General features: G+C 39.4%; 1 protein-coding gene across 1 annotated transcript in view; it reads left to right on the plus strand.

Moving 5' to 3' along the window:
• The window catches only part of LOC115449483 (BAI1-associated protein 3), an 80,712-nt gene that overhangs the window by 31,749 nt on the left and 31,548 nt on the right, over positions 1-17,415 (plus strand). Inside the window, exons 5-7 of the mRNA XM_030177323.2 lie at positions 7,327-7,546; positions 11,074-11,299; positions 12,813-12,991. Of these exons, the coding sequence (XP_030033183.1) occupies positions 7,327-7,546; positions 11,074-11,299; positions 12,813-12,991 (625 nt within the window). The remainder of the gene's footprint in view (positions 1-7,326; positions 7,547-11,073; positions 11,300-12,812; positions 12,992-17,415) is intronic.

The following is a 17,415-nucleotide window of genomic DNA, read 5'->3' on the forward strand; positions in this document are numbered from 1 at the left end:
CTTTCAGAGTAAGCGTTTAGTATTACATCGCTTAATAAGAAAGCCGGAATTTCAAGTACAACTATTATATTTATTATTAATGTTTACGATCAATTAGCATCAATTTGGCGCCATGGCCGGGACACAATTATAAAATGATTAAACGATTTTTATTTTTCTGTCGGCATGCATTGACATATTATATATATTGAGGTTTAAGGGTCGCGCCCATGCTATTAACTTCTTGCCAAGAAACACTACACTATTTATTATACACCTGACACTCGCAGAAAACTGAAGCAACTGCGCGACCCGTTGTGTCAATGCACCGACGTTGCTATTATTTTTCCATTTCCGTTCCATTACATAAGTTTATAGAGGAACAAATATAGTGATTTTATTTGTTTCAGCCGGAAGATTGATTTGTAATAAAATATCTTAGTTAAAAACAAAATGTAACTCGACTCGTACCATAAATACAAATAAATATTTTAAACAAATATCATGATCTAGCTCAGAATATTTAAAAAAATGCTGTTTTCCTATATCAGCAACATTAAGAATGCTTAGAATTATGAAAAAACTACTTTTGAGAAGAAATAAATATTTGTATTCTAATTCTATGAATAAATTCTACTTATAATAAAACGTACAACATCTATCTAAGTTTACAAGATTTTTTAATATCAATATAACTCGTTTGCTTTGGCTCTTACCAAATAATATACGATGATTAACGTGAAATTCCAAAAAAAAATACGAAAAAAGAACACATATTTTACATATAAAGTTTGCAATTCAATTTTATCACGGTTGGGCGGCGGCATTCCGGCTGAAATTGCTCTTTTTAAATTATGTAAAACGGATAGTGTATTTTCGTCAGCGTTTTCGATAACCTGATTTGTTTTTTATGTGAATACGTGAAGCTGATGCAACGTTTCGTAAACCATAGGCGTCCCTTATATTAGGAGTAACATTACTCCTAAGACTTCTCCAACTGACTCCAACTCTATCAGGGCACTGACACGGTGTAGCTCCTTTGTTGTTTAATTTCCCCCACTCTATGGAATTTACTAAGAAATGGTCCTACCTAGTCCTCTTTTCTTTAATGCCCATCGAAGTACACACGTTTCTTCTGGATTATTCCTAATTATCTTTTATATGTTCCCTAAAAGAAAACTCATAATTGACTCAAATCCAATTCTAATATAATACAATATTATCCTGAACATAAAGACGACGGCATATCAATAAAAATCAATATTGCAATAACATCGATAGACAGTGACAGATAGTAATTGAACATCTATGTTGTTTTACGATCATTTCACAAGAATTTACTCAGTACTCGGAACGACGCCACCCCGCCGGCAATCCAATTAGCAACAAATAGTAAATAGTCATTTATTCAATTGGTAAACAATGTATCCTTTATTAAATTATTGTGAATAAATACATTGTATATACTTGGGTAGACTACAACTTTCAGACTAATTGAAACATTACATGTTCCTAATTCCATATTTAAGTTGAGCTATTGGTATCGAAGATTCATCCGATGCTCACATATTTTATTTACCAAACCAACAAAATAAAAATACATACTATTATTTTTTACATCATATCATGACATTTAAATAAACAATGTAATTATACAGATCGTAAGCATGCATGATGCTTATAAAAATATTATTTTAATATAATTGGTAGGAAAACATCGTAAGGAAACCTGCACACACGGTGGAGGAAGTGGTGGCCGCCATTGTCGGGACTACGGGATGCTCAGCTGAAGAGCTGAAGCCGGGAGCCCTACGTCCCGACTATGCGGGTATGCTGGCCATCACGGTCAGCTGCCCCGTGACGGCGGCCAAAGTGGTGGCTGAGGGCCGGAGGGTTTTTGGTGGGCTGGGTGTCGGCGCAGGTTAAGCTGCTCGAGCCCCAGCCTCTGAGGTGTTACCGATGTCAGACCGGACATCACGTCGGGGTAAGGTGCACCTCGGAGGTCGACCGCAGCGCGTTGTGCTTCCGCTGCGGTCAGCCCGGTCATAAAATCGGCTCGTGCATCGCCGACAAGCCGCACTGCTTAGCCTGTGCGGCGGTTGGCAAGCCAGCCGAACACCGGGCGGGGAGTAGGGCCTGCGCCGCTCCCGCCAATACCGGGGGCAAACGCCGGCCCACGGCCTCCACTGCCGCTTCCGCCGCGGCTCCCGCTAGCGCTGCCGCTGCTACTTTTGGAGAGAGCGCAATGGAATGCCATTAATGGCCCCATTGCGCTTTCTCCAGGCGAACATCAACCATTGCGCCAGAGCTCAGGATCTCTTGCTCCAGAGCATGGCGCGGTGGTCGATTAATATCGCCGTGGTCTCCGAGCCGTACTTTGTCCCGCCCAGGAATGACTGGGTGGAGGACCTGAGCGGCTCGGTGGCCATCATCGCGTCGGCCGCCGCCGGTACCCTGACCCACGAGAGGGTGAAGAGGGGCCAGGGTTGTGTCGCAGCCCGGTTCGGAGGGATAGTCGTAGTGGGGTGCTACTTCTCTCCGAGCCGAACTCTCGCCGAATTCCACAACTCCCTCAGGGAGTTGAGTGACGTCGTCATCGAGTGCGGTTCGCTTCCCGTCGTCGTGCTGGGGGACTTCAACGCCAAGAGCCTGGCTTGGGGTTCCCGGTACACGGATGTACGGGGGCGAATGGTTGAGGACTGGGCCTTGTAGGTTGGCCTGGACGTCCTCAACCGGGGTTCCGTCGCCACGTGTGTGCGGATGCGGGGTGAGTCCGTGGCGGACATTTCGTTTGCCAGCCCCGCATTGTCGCAGCGTGTTGTCGACTGGCGAGTAATGGAGGCGGTGTAGACGCTATCGGACCACCGGTATATCCGGTTCGACGTCTCCACCGATCCCTCGAGTGCGCCAGTCCGACGGGCCCCAAGTGGTCCACGTTGGGCGCTGAGACAGCTGGACAGGGAGCTCCTCCTGGAAGCCTCCATCGTCCAGTCCTGGGTGCAAGCACCGGTCAGGCCGGACGATGTGAATAACGAGGCCGACTGGTTCCGGGAGGCTATGTCCACTGTCTGCGACTCGGCAATGCCCCGAGTCCGCCGAAGCCAAGCGCGGCGCAAGGTGTACTGGTGGTCGCGGGAGCTGGCATCGCTCCAGGCGGCATGCTATGCCGCGCGACGCCGGTACACCAGGTACCGCCAAATCCGCATCCGGCCTGTGGATGCGGTGGCTCGAGAGGCGGAGCTATACCAGGGGTACAGAGACGCAAAAGACGCTCACCAGGCGCGATTCTAGAGTCTAAGAATCGCGCCCACCAGGAGTTGCTGGAGTCTCTTGACGCAGACCCGTGGGGACGTCCTTACAAAATGGTGCGGAGCAAGCTCCGCATCTGGGCGCCCCCACTGACGCAGAGTCTCCGGCGGGAACTGGTCGAGGGCGTCGTTGGCGCTCTGTTCCCTGCGCGAGGGGAGCACGCTCCTCCGCCCATGGCTCCGCCTCCGGCGGCGCCCGGCATGGACCACGACGACGACGTCACTGTTCCCGCGGTGACCGGGGTAGACTTGAGGGTGGCGGTGGCCAAGATGAAGGCCAAGAACACCGCCCCAGGGCCCGACGGCTTGCCTGGAAAAGCCTGGGTCCTGGCCTTGGGGGCTCTCGGGCCTCGACTTCAGAGGTTCCTCATGGCATGTTTGGAGAGGGGCCAGTTTCCACTTCGTTGGAAGACGGGGAAACTGGTCCTCATCGCGAAGCATGGGCGCCCCGCGGACAGTCCGTCCGCATACCGGCCCATCGTCCTGCTCGACGAGGTGGGCAAGCTCTTCGAAAGAGTTATTTCAGACCGCCTCGTCGGGCACCTGACGAGGGTTGGGCCGGATCTTGCGGACAGCCAATTTGGCTTCCGTAGAGGGCGCTCTACTGTGGATGCCATCATGCGCGTGAGGTCTCTCGCGACGGGGGATGCTGTTTCCCGGGGTAGGGTCGTCTTGGCGGTGTCGCTTGACATCGCCAATGCCTTTAATACCCTGCCCTGGAGTTGTATCAGGGAGGCACTCCGGTATCACCGGGTGCCGACCTACCTCCGTCGCGTTGTCGGGGCCTACTTGACGGATAGGGCCGTCATTTACCCCGGTCGCCAAGGGGAATGGATCAGGCGAGAGATGTCGTGCGGTGTTCCCCAGGGTTCGGTTCTGGGGCCGCTCTTGTGGAACATCGGATACGACTGGTGCTGCGCACCGACCTCCCGAGCGGCGTCAGCGTGGTATGCTACGCTGACGACACGCTAGTTTTGGCTCACGGGGGGTCGCATCAGGCGGCGGTCGACGCGGCTACAATTGGGGTTGCGACAGTCGTTGAGAGAATCCGACAACTGGGACTCGAGGTGGCGCTGCACAAATCCGAGGCCATGTGCTTTCATGGCCGGGGAACGCGCCACCTCCGGGTCTCCAGATCACGGCGGGGGGGGGTTCACATCGGCGTCGGGTCGACGATGAAGTACCTGGGACTCGTCCTCGACAGCCGATGGAACTTCAAGGAGCACATCCGCCTTTTGGCTCCCAGGTTGGTAAAATTCACCTGCATAATGCGGCGTCTTTTGCCAAACTTGGGGGGGCCAAATGCTCCCTGCCGGCGGCTCTACGCAGGAGTCGTGCGGTCCATGGCCCTGTACGGTGCCCCCGTATGGTCCGCAGCTGTGGCGCGGCGGCAAGGCCGCTTTCTGAACGCGCCACAAAGAGCGATGGCCATACGGCTGATACGGGGATACCGCACGATCTCCTGCGAGGCGGCGGGCCTCCTTGCCGGACTACCGCCATGGGGTCTCGAGGCGAAGGTCCTTGCGTCACTGTATGTGTGGCGCGGGGAGGCGAAGAGCCGGGGCGTAGCTCCGCTACCGCGACAAATTGCCGCGCGGCGGACGGAGCTCCGGCAGAACCTCATGGCGGAATGGCGACAACGACTGTCGCAACCCTTGGCTGGGCACGCCACGATAGCGGCGGTAAGTCCCCTCTTCGAGGTGTGGCTGACGAAACGTCACGGCGTCCTCTCATTCCGGACGACGCAGGTACTGACCGGTCACGGCTGCTTCGGCAGGTACCTGTATCGGATCCGGGTGGAGGATACGCCCGCGTGTTTTTACTGTGCGGATCGGCCGGAGGACACGGTGGAGCATACGGTGGAGGTGTGCCCAGCTTGGGCTGAGCACCGCCGTGTTCTCACAACGGCCATCGGTGGCGGAGACCTCTCGCGTCGGGGCCTGGTAGAAGCCATGCTCCGGGGCGAGAGAGTGGGACGCAGTCACCTCCTTCTGCGAGGACGTGATGCTCGCAAAGGAGGTGGCGGAACGGATACGGCGCCAAAGCGCCCAACGTCCCATCCGCCACGGCAGACGCACAAGACGCGGGCGTCGAACGTCTGCTGAGGATCGTCGGCCTCCGTAGGCGCGGACCGTCGGGTGACGAGCATTGGGTAGCTCGTCGCCCGAAACACCCCTAACGGCTTCCGTGTGTACGGCGCGTAGTGTTCCACGCGCGCCTCGAAGAGCAGTGTCAGTATAATTTGCGGGGCCCTTTAGGGCCGGTGCCTGCCTAGGTCTCAATGCCACCGGATCTTGGACCTAGGCACATAGGCAAAGGATGGGAACACCGTAGGTTCTTAGTCAGTAAAAGTCTGACACGCCCTCCCGCCCATCCCAAGGCGGGAGATAGTCAACTGACGATTTACCTACGTAAAAAAAAAAAAAAAAAAAAAAGAAACCTGCACACCTGAGAAATTTCCTATAAAAATTGGAGGGTGTGTGAAGTCTACAAATCCGCACTAGCCCAGCGTGGTGGACTAAATCCTAATCTCTCTCAATAGTAGAAGAGGGCCGTTCACAGCAGTAAATAATACAAGGTTGATATTATTATTATAATTGGTACATTAAAACAAATTTCGAATAATGCTATATATACAGGTTGTTTAAAATTATAATCCTTTATAAGTAAGTACCACAAAAATCTATTATAAAGTAAATACATTTCATTCATACCTAAATCAGGTAAGGAATGCTTGAATGAACCAAATGTATGGGAGAAAATGTCTGCACAATTGTTCGGTATATTCTATTACACATTATACAATTTTGCTATACGTATCAGAGGGCTATTATTTGACGAATTCAGCGTAGAAATCGGAATATCGAAGATACAAGGATTAATCACTGCCCAAGGAATCAGCCTCAGGTAAAAGTTACTGTTTAGGAACGCATCCATCATTCCCTTTACAAAGTTATAGAGAATAAGTAAATATGGCACTTTTTAAAAGTTAGGATTTATAAAAGATTGTAGTTTATTGTTATATCCAGATATTATATAGATTTTTGGAAACAATTCTTATACTTAGGTGTCTAACAAACCAGATTCAATTAATGAATCCTTCCAAGCCGAATTACAGCAGCTATTCTCAACGGAGATCAACCAGGTACGTAGAAGATATTGTACTGCACAAGTGTGTGCGCAATGCACAGGTGCACTCTTTGAGGAAAGGAATCAGGCGTAGGCCCAAGGTCTTTACGTGCTTAAACAAGGTCAACATAAGTGAAATAGTGAGGGGACCATAATTAGTCAGCAAATAATAAGTTTATCCTTTTATACGTCTTATAAGGAGAACTGAAATTATGTCCTAAAGTAATAATACGTAACACAGTATTATTCAATAAAGATTATAATAATGGAAACTGAAATTGAAATTATATAAGAAGTATTCTTGAAATTCTTAATCTTGTATTCCCACTTAAATATATAAAAATAGAAAGTAATTACTGAATGACTAAATAATAAATCATCTATACTCATACATATTTATAGGAAAGACATATTATTGGAACCACATAAACTCAGCTTAGTTACGGTTTTTTATTAAATATGGAACATATTTAAAGAAAGAGTAATAAGTTATGCATATTCCGTAGAGTGAGATATATTATGAATCAAAATACATAGAGTCGACTAGTTCCAATAGAGGGAAAAATCCGATAATGTCTTAAAAAAATCATCCGCTAAATACGGCTGCTCCATTTATAAATTGGCGGTGGCAATAACATGATTATAATTTTTATGATATCATAAAGCTTTGTTTAATCAAGTGGCTAATCCAAGCATCCCGCGCGCATTTCCGCCACATCTTTATATAAGAATAGTTATAACTTATAAGTTATAATATATCATTTATAATTATTTATTATAATATATTTTTGCTTACCAATTTATAAATAATATTAATTATTATTTTTCTTTCTTTTTACATTTGTTTCCACGTATTACGCAATTTCGTTTAGACATTGTAGAGCCTTGCTTTAAACTGTAATTTGTTTAGGTGCTGTATTGTATCGAGAATGCAGTCGGAGCTCCAGCACCGGACGGGCAATTCGCATCCTTTAAAGATGAGGTGATAGAATACGCGCGCCGAGCGTTCAGGATATCGCCTGAGGTGCACGCGCGTGCGGTGCGCGCGGCTGGCAGCGAGCGGCCCCCCACCGTGGTCCTCGGATGTGCCGTCATCGAAGCTGATGGACTCGAAGCGAAGGATGCTAATGGTCAGTCGTCATTTTACTTTTAGATTATGAACATACGACAACTTACGATAACTATAATTAGAAAGTAATTGCACACGAGCTAAATTACTTATTTATTACTATTGCTTTTATGATTATGATAAAAATTAAAGCATTTTCGTGTCTTATCGAGCAGTAGGCATGTCCTGAAAAAAACGTATTCCTCATTTAATATTTCGTGAGACGTGTGCCAATTGTTGCATACAAGCCGATAACTCGTCATCCAAGCAATTAATTGGTTAAACACTGACACGCGAGAGCTATCTACATGTTAAGGGGAAAAGAATTTGAATTCAGATTTCCTTACCAAAATAAAGGGCACATGTTACGTCAATCCCTCAGAAGAAGTATAACTGAAGGTCGATTGGTAAATGTTCAAAGGTCATCGCCAGAGAGTCCAAGTTTTTATACATACAATAACCTTAACCATTTATTTCAAAAACTTTGCAATATTCGTTTGCATGAAACAGCGGTGTATGTCTTAGAACCGAGCGTATTATGAATCTTTCGACCAAATTCATAATTAAAGTTAAAGATATAATCTGTTTGCTTGTGATCCTACTTATTAAGTTGAATGTTGAGTTTTCCCTTTGGTATTCATATTTGTGAATAAGAAATATAGCTTTAAAGTCATACCGCCCATTGATAGTGACAGCAAACCGCGTAGGTACTTTAAATACTGGAGTTCAAGAAAATTATCAGGACTTATTTTTTTTTTTAAATCTTTATTTAATGAATAAGCTTAGAGGCTTTTAATCTACAAGATTATGCCAGCCTCATTGTATCCTAAAACTAATTTAACAGTAAAGGAAGCATTTTATGTCCTTTTTAGCTTGCTTACAAATTTATATATTTTAACAGCATCTTCACTGTAAGGTGTAGAACACATTCAAGTTATTGAACACAACAATTATCAGGTCGAAAAATAAAAATGTTGGCATGTTTTAGTCTAAAAATACTTGTATTGGAATTTAAGTACCTCTGTACCGATGAATTATTTTACTTCACAAAAACAAAAATAATCCAATGAAACTTAACGTGTAGATGCGATTTCAAGTTTTGAATTTTTTCAACTATTTGTGTTTTGACTGAACTTAACTGAAATTCCTACTGAAACGATGACGTTAATACCTAAACTAAATATGACATCACTGGAGGTTTCATCAGAAATGTTCAAAGAGCTTATTACTAATCCGTCGTGAATACGGAATGGGAGAAAAGCTAGTTGTACATAACATAACACATGCGCGATATATACTCTAGAATCTCGATGCAAATCAGATAAGCAGTGGCCGTCAGCATGAGGGAGTTTAATATTCGCATGAGCGGTCAAACATGGTTACATCTCAAAATTAATATCTGATGTCGAAAGATACGGATGTTCTTGTACAAACAAAAATCTTCCGTAATGTCCAGCTTGTGGCGGTGAAAATAAACCGTCCTTTCATAGATAGAACTCGATCGTGGCTCTCAAATACGCGCTTTTACATGTCCCAAATCGTATTTGTTGTCACCGCTTTGAGCACTGGTATGAGCAGTTGACGTACTTTTTTCTTGTTTTATATTACTGAATACAGACCGCTGACCGGGTAGATATATCAGATGGATGCGCCATAAAAATATATTAAATTATGATAAGCATTTTTTATAAAACAGGCAATTTTATAATGTATTTGATTATCTATACATTTTTTTCCATATAAAGAAACAAAAAAAATATATTTTTTATTACCTTTAAGAAATGTAATGTAAAATACACTATTTTATGCTGAATTTTCTTTTCGTAGAGTAATAAAGTAATTCGTAACAACCTTTTAGGTACCTACACCCTACAGTTAAAATTGACTTCAATATACTCCTCAATTAAGTTTAAGTACTTAAATTTTAACTATCTCTCCAATCGTAATGAAGCCTTAAGGCCAACTGTAATACATTTTTAAATTAAATAACAATTTTACTATGCATTTTTCCTCCAGCATAATGAAAATGGTTTCGGGGAAAAGCAGTTCATGTTACATGTACGCAAAATAAAAATATTACAGAGAGAATGCGCGACGTATATACCTGAATACTATAGAATATCAACACTCTGTTTTAATAAATTACCTGATAGTAGTGAGTGGCAGGATATGCTATCGCATCGGACAACACTTTTACATGTTCATATCAACATTATTATTATTCAGTAACCTACTCCTTAAACTATGCGTACTAATTAATTGTTTTAGGCTTCTATTGATATTAAGTGTTGTTTGTTGATAATATAGAGAGAAGCTTTAATTTAAAATATGTAGATTGAGTCTTGCGGGTGAAGTAGGAGGGCACAACGAACAGCTTTAGATAAACACTTCTTCACTTGCAATTTGCAACCGCGCAATTTACATGTATTGCGAAAACTAACACTTAGGAGTTGAAATGAGAATTATGACATATAATACATTCTCGTTCCATATTAACACTGCCACATGAACTGAACTGCGCTATTCAATCGCTTCTTTAGCTCCGTCGGTGCCTACGTGCATACAATTTCTTTCATTTCTTATTTCTTTTACATCCCCTATAATATTTGTGTCCCTGCATAATTTTATACACGCTCACGTTCACCACGGGCGTGCGTAACAAACCACGGTTCTGTTTAGAAATCCGTATATAATAATCGAAACGCCCTGGCTTGCTATTATAGACAATCACAGAGCATTTTGATATGTATGTACTTAACTTTCGAAGATTTACATCCAGTCCTTAATACATAATTGGAGTGTCAGTCATATGAATTCACTTAATTTTTTACAGTTAGTATTTATCACGAATATAACATGTTTTTTATACTTTCTATGAAACCCGATATTATTATGTATCTAGGTGACACCACTACGGTTAGTTCCTGTACACTTTACTATACATACATGCATGTATGCAAAGTATAAGATAAGACATCTACAACACAGTAAGCTGTAAGTGAAAACTATAAATATTTTTGTTGCATTTTGTATGCTTCATACGTATTCATTGCCCAACGCATTCCAAACAGAAATGCAACTTGGCGAAAGTTGAAATCAAATTTCTATTCGTACGAAACTTTATTTGAACAACCCTGGCAACTGTTTATGAAAGTTGAACTGGTGTTTAATTACGTTTCTAGAAGTTGTAGGAGCAACGTACAAAGCTTTGAAACCAATAGCATTGGAATGCCATGTCTTTAGTTTCTGAACTCTACCTAACAATTTATTAACCATGACCAAAACAGTATAGTATAATACAATTATATAATAACCGTGAATACATACAAATATCAGTGGAGTTTAAGATAAAATGGATATATATACCTCCATTATTCTGTTTTGGGATACATATACGATATATTAAATATGAATGAGATTACCTCACCTCCTCTTACAGACTAATATGATTTTCTAAAAGGAAAAATCAAAATATTTTATGCTGTAATGTGGCTCATACCACATAGTAATTTAATTATTAATATTTTACTTTACCTCTCATTCCTGTAGGCTTTAGCGATCCCTACTGCATGCTGGGCATACAGCCGGCATCTCTACCAGCCTCTCCGCGGGCTTCAGAGGACGAAGGTCGCAAGCACGGTTTTCGCCTGAGTTTTAAACGTCGTGATGGTCGACAACAGCGAGACAGCCTCGGCAGACTGCCGGCCCGGTACATACGGGCCACCAGCGTCCGCCAACACACCCTCTCACCCAAGTGGAACGAAACATTTAAGTTGTAAGTGTACTTGGAAAATAATCGAGTTTCGATGGGTAATGTGCGGTAAAACTATTTCCAAATCAATGTGGATTTAGTTTTCCTTATACATTTCTAAAACGCCTGATTTCTGTAAATTTTCCCCTGACGAAGTTTAAGTATGATTGAAGTTACAAATAACTAATATTTGTTGAAAAAGTTTTTTATAATTTTATTGCGAAGACCAGCAAATAAGTAAACGGGTCATATTATGTTGATTTAATTGATTCCCACCGTCTCTAAATGTCCCTAACCGAATGAAACGCAATAGCTAAGCTTGAGTGAGACAGTGCTACTACCCCGATCTAACAGGACGAATTATGACGCGGACACCTTAGTGAAAAAGAAACTCATTTAACTATAAGTACTGTTATTCGGGTTAAATAATATTAAGCGTCTAATACACGCATCTCTATAATTGTATGTTATTGTTAACAGCGCTTAACAAAACATTATTAACATTAAATATTGTCCGACAATAATTTAATCTTGCTGTCTGCATGATAATATGGATTCGTTATATGATTTAATTAATTAATTATCCTGCGTCGAAAATGCTAATTGTTGATACTATATAGTTTCAATCAAAACCAGATATATCATATAGTACTCAGTTGTAAATATTCTACTGACGTGTTAACCAAATTGATTGATTCGAAATGTTTTGTGTAGCGTAGTAGTATTGTGTTCTGCAAAAGCATTTTCGTGTTCAAATTCATCAATCTCTGCCATTCTTTTTTGATATAGGTAGTTACAAAACACGAGCTTGTATTACAAATTTTAGATCCTCTGGGAGCACTTCATCTCCCTCCTACTAATAATTTAGCCATTGCGTCAAAGCTACGTTCGAGACAGTTACATCTGTAGTTTGAATAGTTTGGCTTGACCAGAGTAGAAATACTGTCTGGAGCACAAACTCAACTTTCTTTTCTAACCTTTATCCTTTTTTTTGCGGACTCTGGCATTGCGGTGATTTTTTGGCTTTGGAATTCACCTAAGAACAGGCCCACTTGTTCTCTTGCCAGTCTATGGTAGAAATAAGAAATAAGAAATAAATTTATTTTCCAAAAAGTTCCACAACTTATACCAATTAGCAACGATGTCCACTCTCGGCTATGCCTGTATCGTGGACATCAAAAACAAAGTTTAATAGGACAAACCATATACCATCTAAATTGTAGTACATACATTTAAATAAAATAAAAAGGAAAACAAAAACAATAAAAATTCTAACATAAAACTCTCAGAAATTTAAAACTAAAAACTCTGTTGAAAAAATTATAGTGGACGATGTGCAAAAGCAGGAGCCTAGGAATGTGTATGCGTGTGTGTAAGTGTAAGTATGAGTGTGTGTATATGTATGTATTTATGTGAAAGTCGCAATCATTTAAGCCTCAACTTTTAAAAGTCTCTCAGTAACATCATGATTCAAATTCAAAAGCATGCTTTTGACTGTTTTGATAGAAATATAAATATTATTTTATTCGTTGTACAGTGATATCGACGACATATCATCGGATGTTCTGCACCTAGACATCTGGGACCACGATGATGAGAGCTCAGTGCTGGACGCGGTGTCCCGCCTTAATGAGGTGCGCGGAGTACGCGGTCTTGGCAGATTTTTCAAGCAAGTCTGCCAGAGTGCAAGGCAAGGCAGCCAGGATGACTTTCTTGGTGAGTTTTGCTACCTTTTCTTACATAAGTAACATTTTTTTTATTACGAAATGATATTAAATTTTATTATATGTTATTATTGGCTCAGAGACAGTTTTCTAGTTGTCGTTTTTCTGCAAATTTTGAATTTTTTTAACCGACTTCAAAAAAAGGTGGACGTTATCAATTCGACGTGATTTTTTTTTATTCATCTTAACAAATTCTTGACTATAAAACACTAGCATTCATTCTGAAATAAAAAGAACAAAAGGAATAATCAATAATAACAATAGACCTATGTAGTTGTATAAAACATTGTATATTGAGAGAAACTAACATTACAGTAAAGTTGAAAGGGGAACTAATATGACCTCTATGCATATCTCTAACATTTTATGCCTTTTATTGGAAAATAAATGAGTACACAAATAAAAGCAACAGTGTCGTTGTTTTGTTGTCGACGGCAAACGGCTGGGGAAGTGCTCTCCGGGGAACTGATACGCGCACGTGCATGCCGACGACCCGGTATTACTACCATACAATATATGTGTTACATTGTGCTTGGTTTCAACCATGATGAATTTAAACCTGAACTGTTTGTTTCGAATATTTGTAGGATTCAGTTATTGATGTATATTTTTTTTGTGATCCTTCTTTATAAATTATAAAAAAATAAGAAACAAAATTATATCAAGTTTGTTTTGCAGAACTTATTCGTGTTCTTAAATATTTGAAAGTTACTTTATAATAAAAGTAATTACTCGGTCTACTACAGTGCTATTTTTAAACTAACGGCATTGTTTTCCTATTTATGACTTTTCAATAAGCAGTATTTTCATCATCTCAAAATTAATAAGTGGAGTGTTTGAGATTAATTCGCATCTCAAAAAATTCTCGGGAACATCTGCAAGATGATTTATTCGCTCACTATTCCCTAGCTATCTATTTTAGTTACAAAGTACTCTTCACTGTCGACAGGTATAATTTTCCATTAAAGCGAGACTTTCTTCGTAATTATAATTACAATAAAGGGCGAGATTCTTGATAATTAATTAGATATTGTACCGTAATAATGCCAGCTTCAATCATGTTTTCATTAATTACGCCAGTTAATAGACATTTCCCATAGCTGACTACAAAAGAGAAACTATGCCTGTTGTATATAATAGAACAATACATGTTGAGAAAATGATCAAAATTGGTATAAGAATATACTACTTATATAATAAATATAAGCTATTATTCTTTATTTAAAAGTTTTGGAATAACCAGACCAAAATTTAGGTTTCTCAAAAAATATCGTGAAGGAATTAGTTATACATATTTTATTTTTTTATTAAAAAAAATACTTTGTTATACATATAGTACCTACATTGATTTGATAAATACTCAGAGATGCTTCGGTTCTGGAAATATATTATCATGCATCTTACATATAAATAAATCTGGATGTGTTGTAAAAAAAACTAACACTAAATACATTATGAATTAACTTCTAGAAAAAGATTATCATTCTATGTGGGAATTTAGAATCTAATTCTCAACATTATGAACCTAATCTTATGAGCTACTGCTAAAGCAAATTAAGCCGCAGACGCAATAAAGAGACATTGGAATGTTTCCTTCGTTTTTAGGTTCGTTGATAAATTGGCAATAAACGTGAATACGGTGTGTTTGTCGGTTTAATTAAAACAGTCATTCTGTTCTAGGCACGGCTAATGTGAATAAACAGCCAGATTACGCAATAAATTTCTTATGCAAAGAAGCCAAGTGCTTGCATTTTATACGGGAAAGGGACAACATGGAGTCGACAACAGACAAACAAGGCTGGAGTACTTTGTGCCAAATTTCTGTTTAGTCTCATGTACCAGACTTTATTCAGCAGACTTGTGTCGCACAAACACATTAAAACTGTTTATAGGACTCTATAATCTGATAACACAATATCATCGTGTTGGACGAGTACAATCTCGAAATTACGCACATTGACGTCACGCTGCCTTTGTATACAAAATGAGATTGTTTCATTCTTTATACTAGGGCAAACGAATTACTTCACCACCCTCATACTACGTCATGACGCGCGTACTCTCTCGTTCCAGTTATTGCTAACTAGTTTTTGCGTAATAGGCTACAATTGATTAATATGAATTCATAAAATACAGACTTTAATTGAGGAAAATCGTTTCAACTCATAATCGTAATAATTTACGTCACACAGCTTTAGTCTATAAATTGGAAACTTTTTCTCGCGTCTTATTTAGCTGTGTTGATAGATTAAATAGGTAATAATTTGGATACTATTTTATTGGTCTTCTTGGTATTGCATCAAGAGATTTATTTATTGAGTTCCACTAGTTTTAATACATTTATTTAAATGACATATTAAGGAATCTTTCACTCGAATTCGAATTAAAACCTAGTAAGCTGGGTTCTTCTAAAACATCAACATATTAATTGACCGACGATTTTGTACCTTGTATTAGGAATTTTCTTTCAAACATAGCAAAATAATTCATACCTATCCAAAATCCTGGTACAGAGTATTCACATTTAGAAACCCTTTTTGTAAAATGGGATAAAATGCAAAGTTTTGACTAAAATTAGTAGTAACAAGAATGAGGGAAGAGATCCTACACAAGTATTTATGTAGCTGGTGACTGGTATAAGTATTAATCCATTCTAAATGGAAGTTATTGGCATGCGAACTCCGATAGGAGCCGGATGAGTGGTGTATAAAGGTCCAAAACTCACAGCGCACTTGAATGAATAAGCGCTATTTGTATATTATACTATATATCATAATGATTATTGAGGTAGTTCATCCGTTTGTTTGTAGAGTCTCCGAAACATGTCGAAATGCTAGTTTTAACGCACCCGTGTCAATGCATTTAAAAAGTATAGGTAATAAAGAATATTCAAATATTAGGTATATTGTTTTAAAGTACATTATAATGTTATAGAAATCAAATATTTTATTTAGTTTTAACATATGAATAAAAAAATATCTTTTTTATTGAAGCAAATACAAGTTAGGTTCCTTATTGTTAATAGGATTTTTTATTGATGGATGTGTCGTTTTAAAAATAAGTATATTTTTAGTCCGCCTTAAAAATTTAACTAATATATTATGTAATGTGAATGAATATACTTATAACATATATAGATATGCTCAAGTATACACATCTACCAGCATGATTTATAATTTATATTATCTATATCAGTCACAAAACAGAGCCATAAAAGTTTATTTATTTATTTATTTCTTTATTTGGAAAAACAGTAGTTGTTACATTGTAGCATGGATACAAAAATCGTTACAAATAATATATTACAATGTACAACACTTTAAAATATTTATAAATAAATATTGGTATTAAAACGATCTCACTATCCAAGCACTATTCACTTGCAGTATAAAGGAGAAATATTTCAAAATTAAAATTCTTTGAACTCTAGATACCAGACCGTACTAGGGATTTGTTCCACAATCTTACTAAACAGATTTAGTTTACAATTTCTATTAGTACCTAAGTATTCTTTAAAAATAAATACTTAAATAATTATTATTAACAAAAATGTGATAGCCTATTTGGACTGTGAAGATAGTAATTACCTGGATTAAATTAGGCGCGGCACTATGTTTAGTATTTTAATTTTTCAAAATAGAGTACGACGCTTTGTTGTTCTAAATTTTAGGTAGTGTTGTTTACGTGTAGTTGTAGCATTACAGAACTTTGCCAAGAAAAAGTTTACGTAGTGTTTACGGGAGACCGACACGTATCCGCTTTGGAGGATTTAATCAATTTCTAATCCTTGACAAATCATGTTACAGCAACATTTATTTTTATACCATAAATTTACTTGCGGATCTGTCCACGAAAAATTCTTTACCTGAATAACAGCTCCGTATGTAATGTGAATTTTTGCAAGAAAAAAAATAGCTTAAATTTCTCGCCAACCTTGAAACGCTTCATTCGTTCTATACATTTACAGCGTACGAGCTACGGAAAGAAATATGAAAAGATTTACGAATAATTTATTCATAAAATAAATTATAAGTGGACCTGACACTTTTTACATGCCAAAATGTTTCTTATTTAATTATCCTTTCTAAAGTATTGTTTGCAAATTGAAATGATGTGTTCTTTAGGTGATGATGCACGGAATCAACAATTTAGTAGCATATTCATTATGAAATGAATGAAACAATATCCACATTATATTATAAAAAAAATATTAAACAACAAAAGTAAAAATAACATATTTTAAAAATATGATGTTTTTTTCTTTAAGCATTATAAATTTCGAATCGAAGAGAGCTTCTACAATGGCAGGATGCCGTTTATATTTGAATGAATTAATAATAAAAAATAGGAGACAACCCTATTACTACCAATTCCATGACTCTAATTTAATTTTGTTAAAAATTGCAAAGTTAACGA

The sequence above is a fragment of the Manduca sexta genome, chromosome 15 (assembly GCF_014839805.1).
Source record: "Manduca sexta isolate Smith_Timp_Sample1 chromosome 15, JHU_Msex_v1.0, whole genome shotgun sequence".
NCBI lineage: Eukaryota > Metazoa > Arthropoda > Insecta > Lepidoptera > Sphingidae > Manduca > Manduca sexta.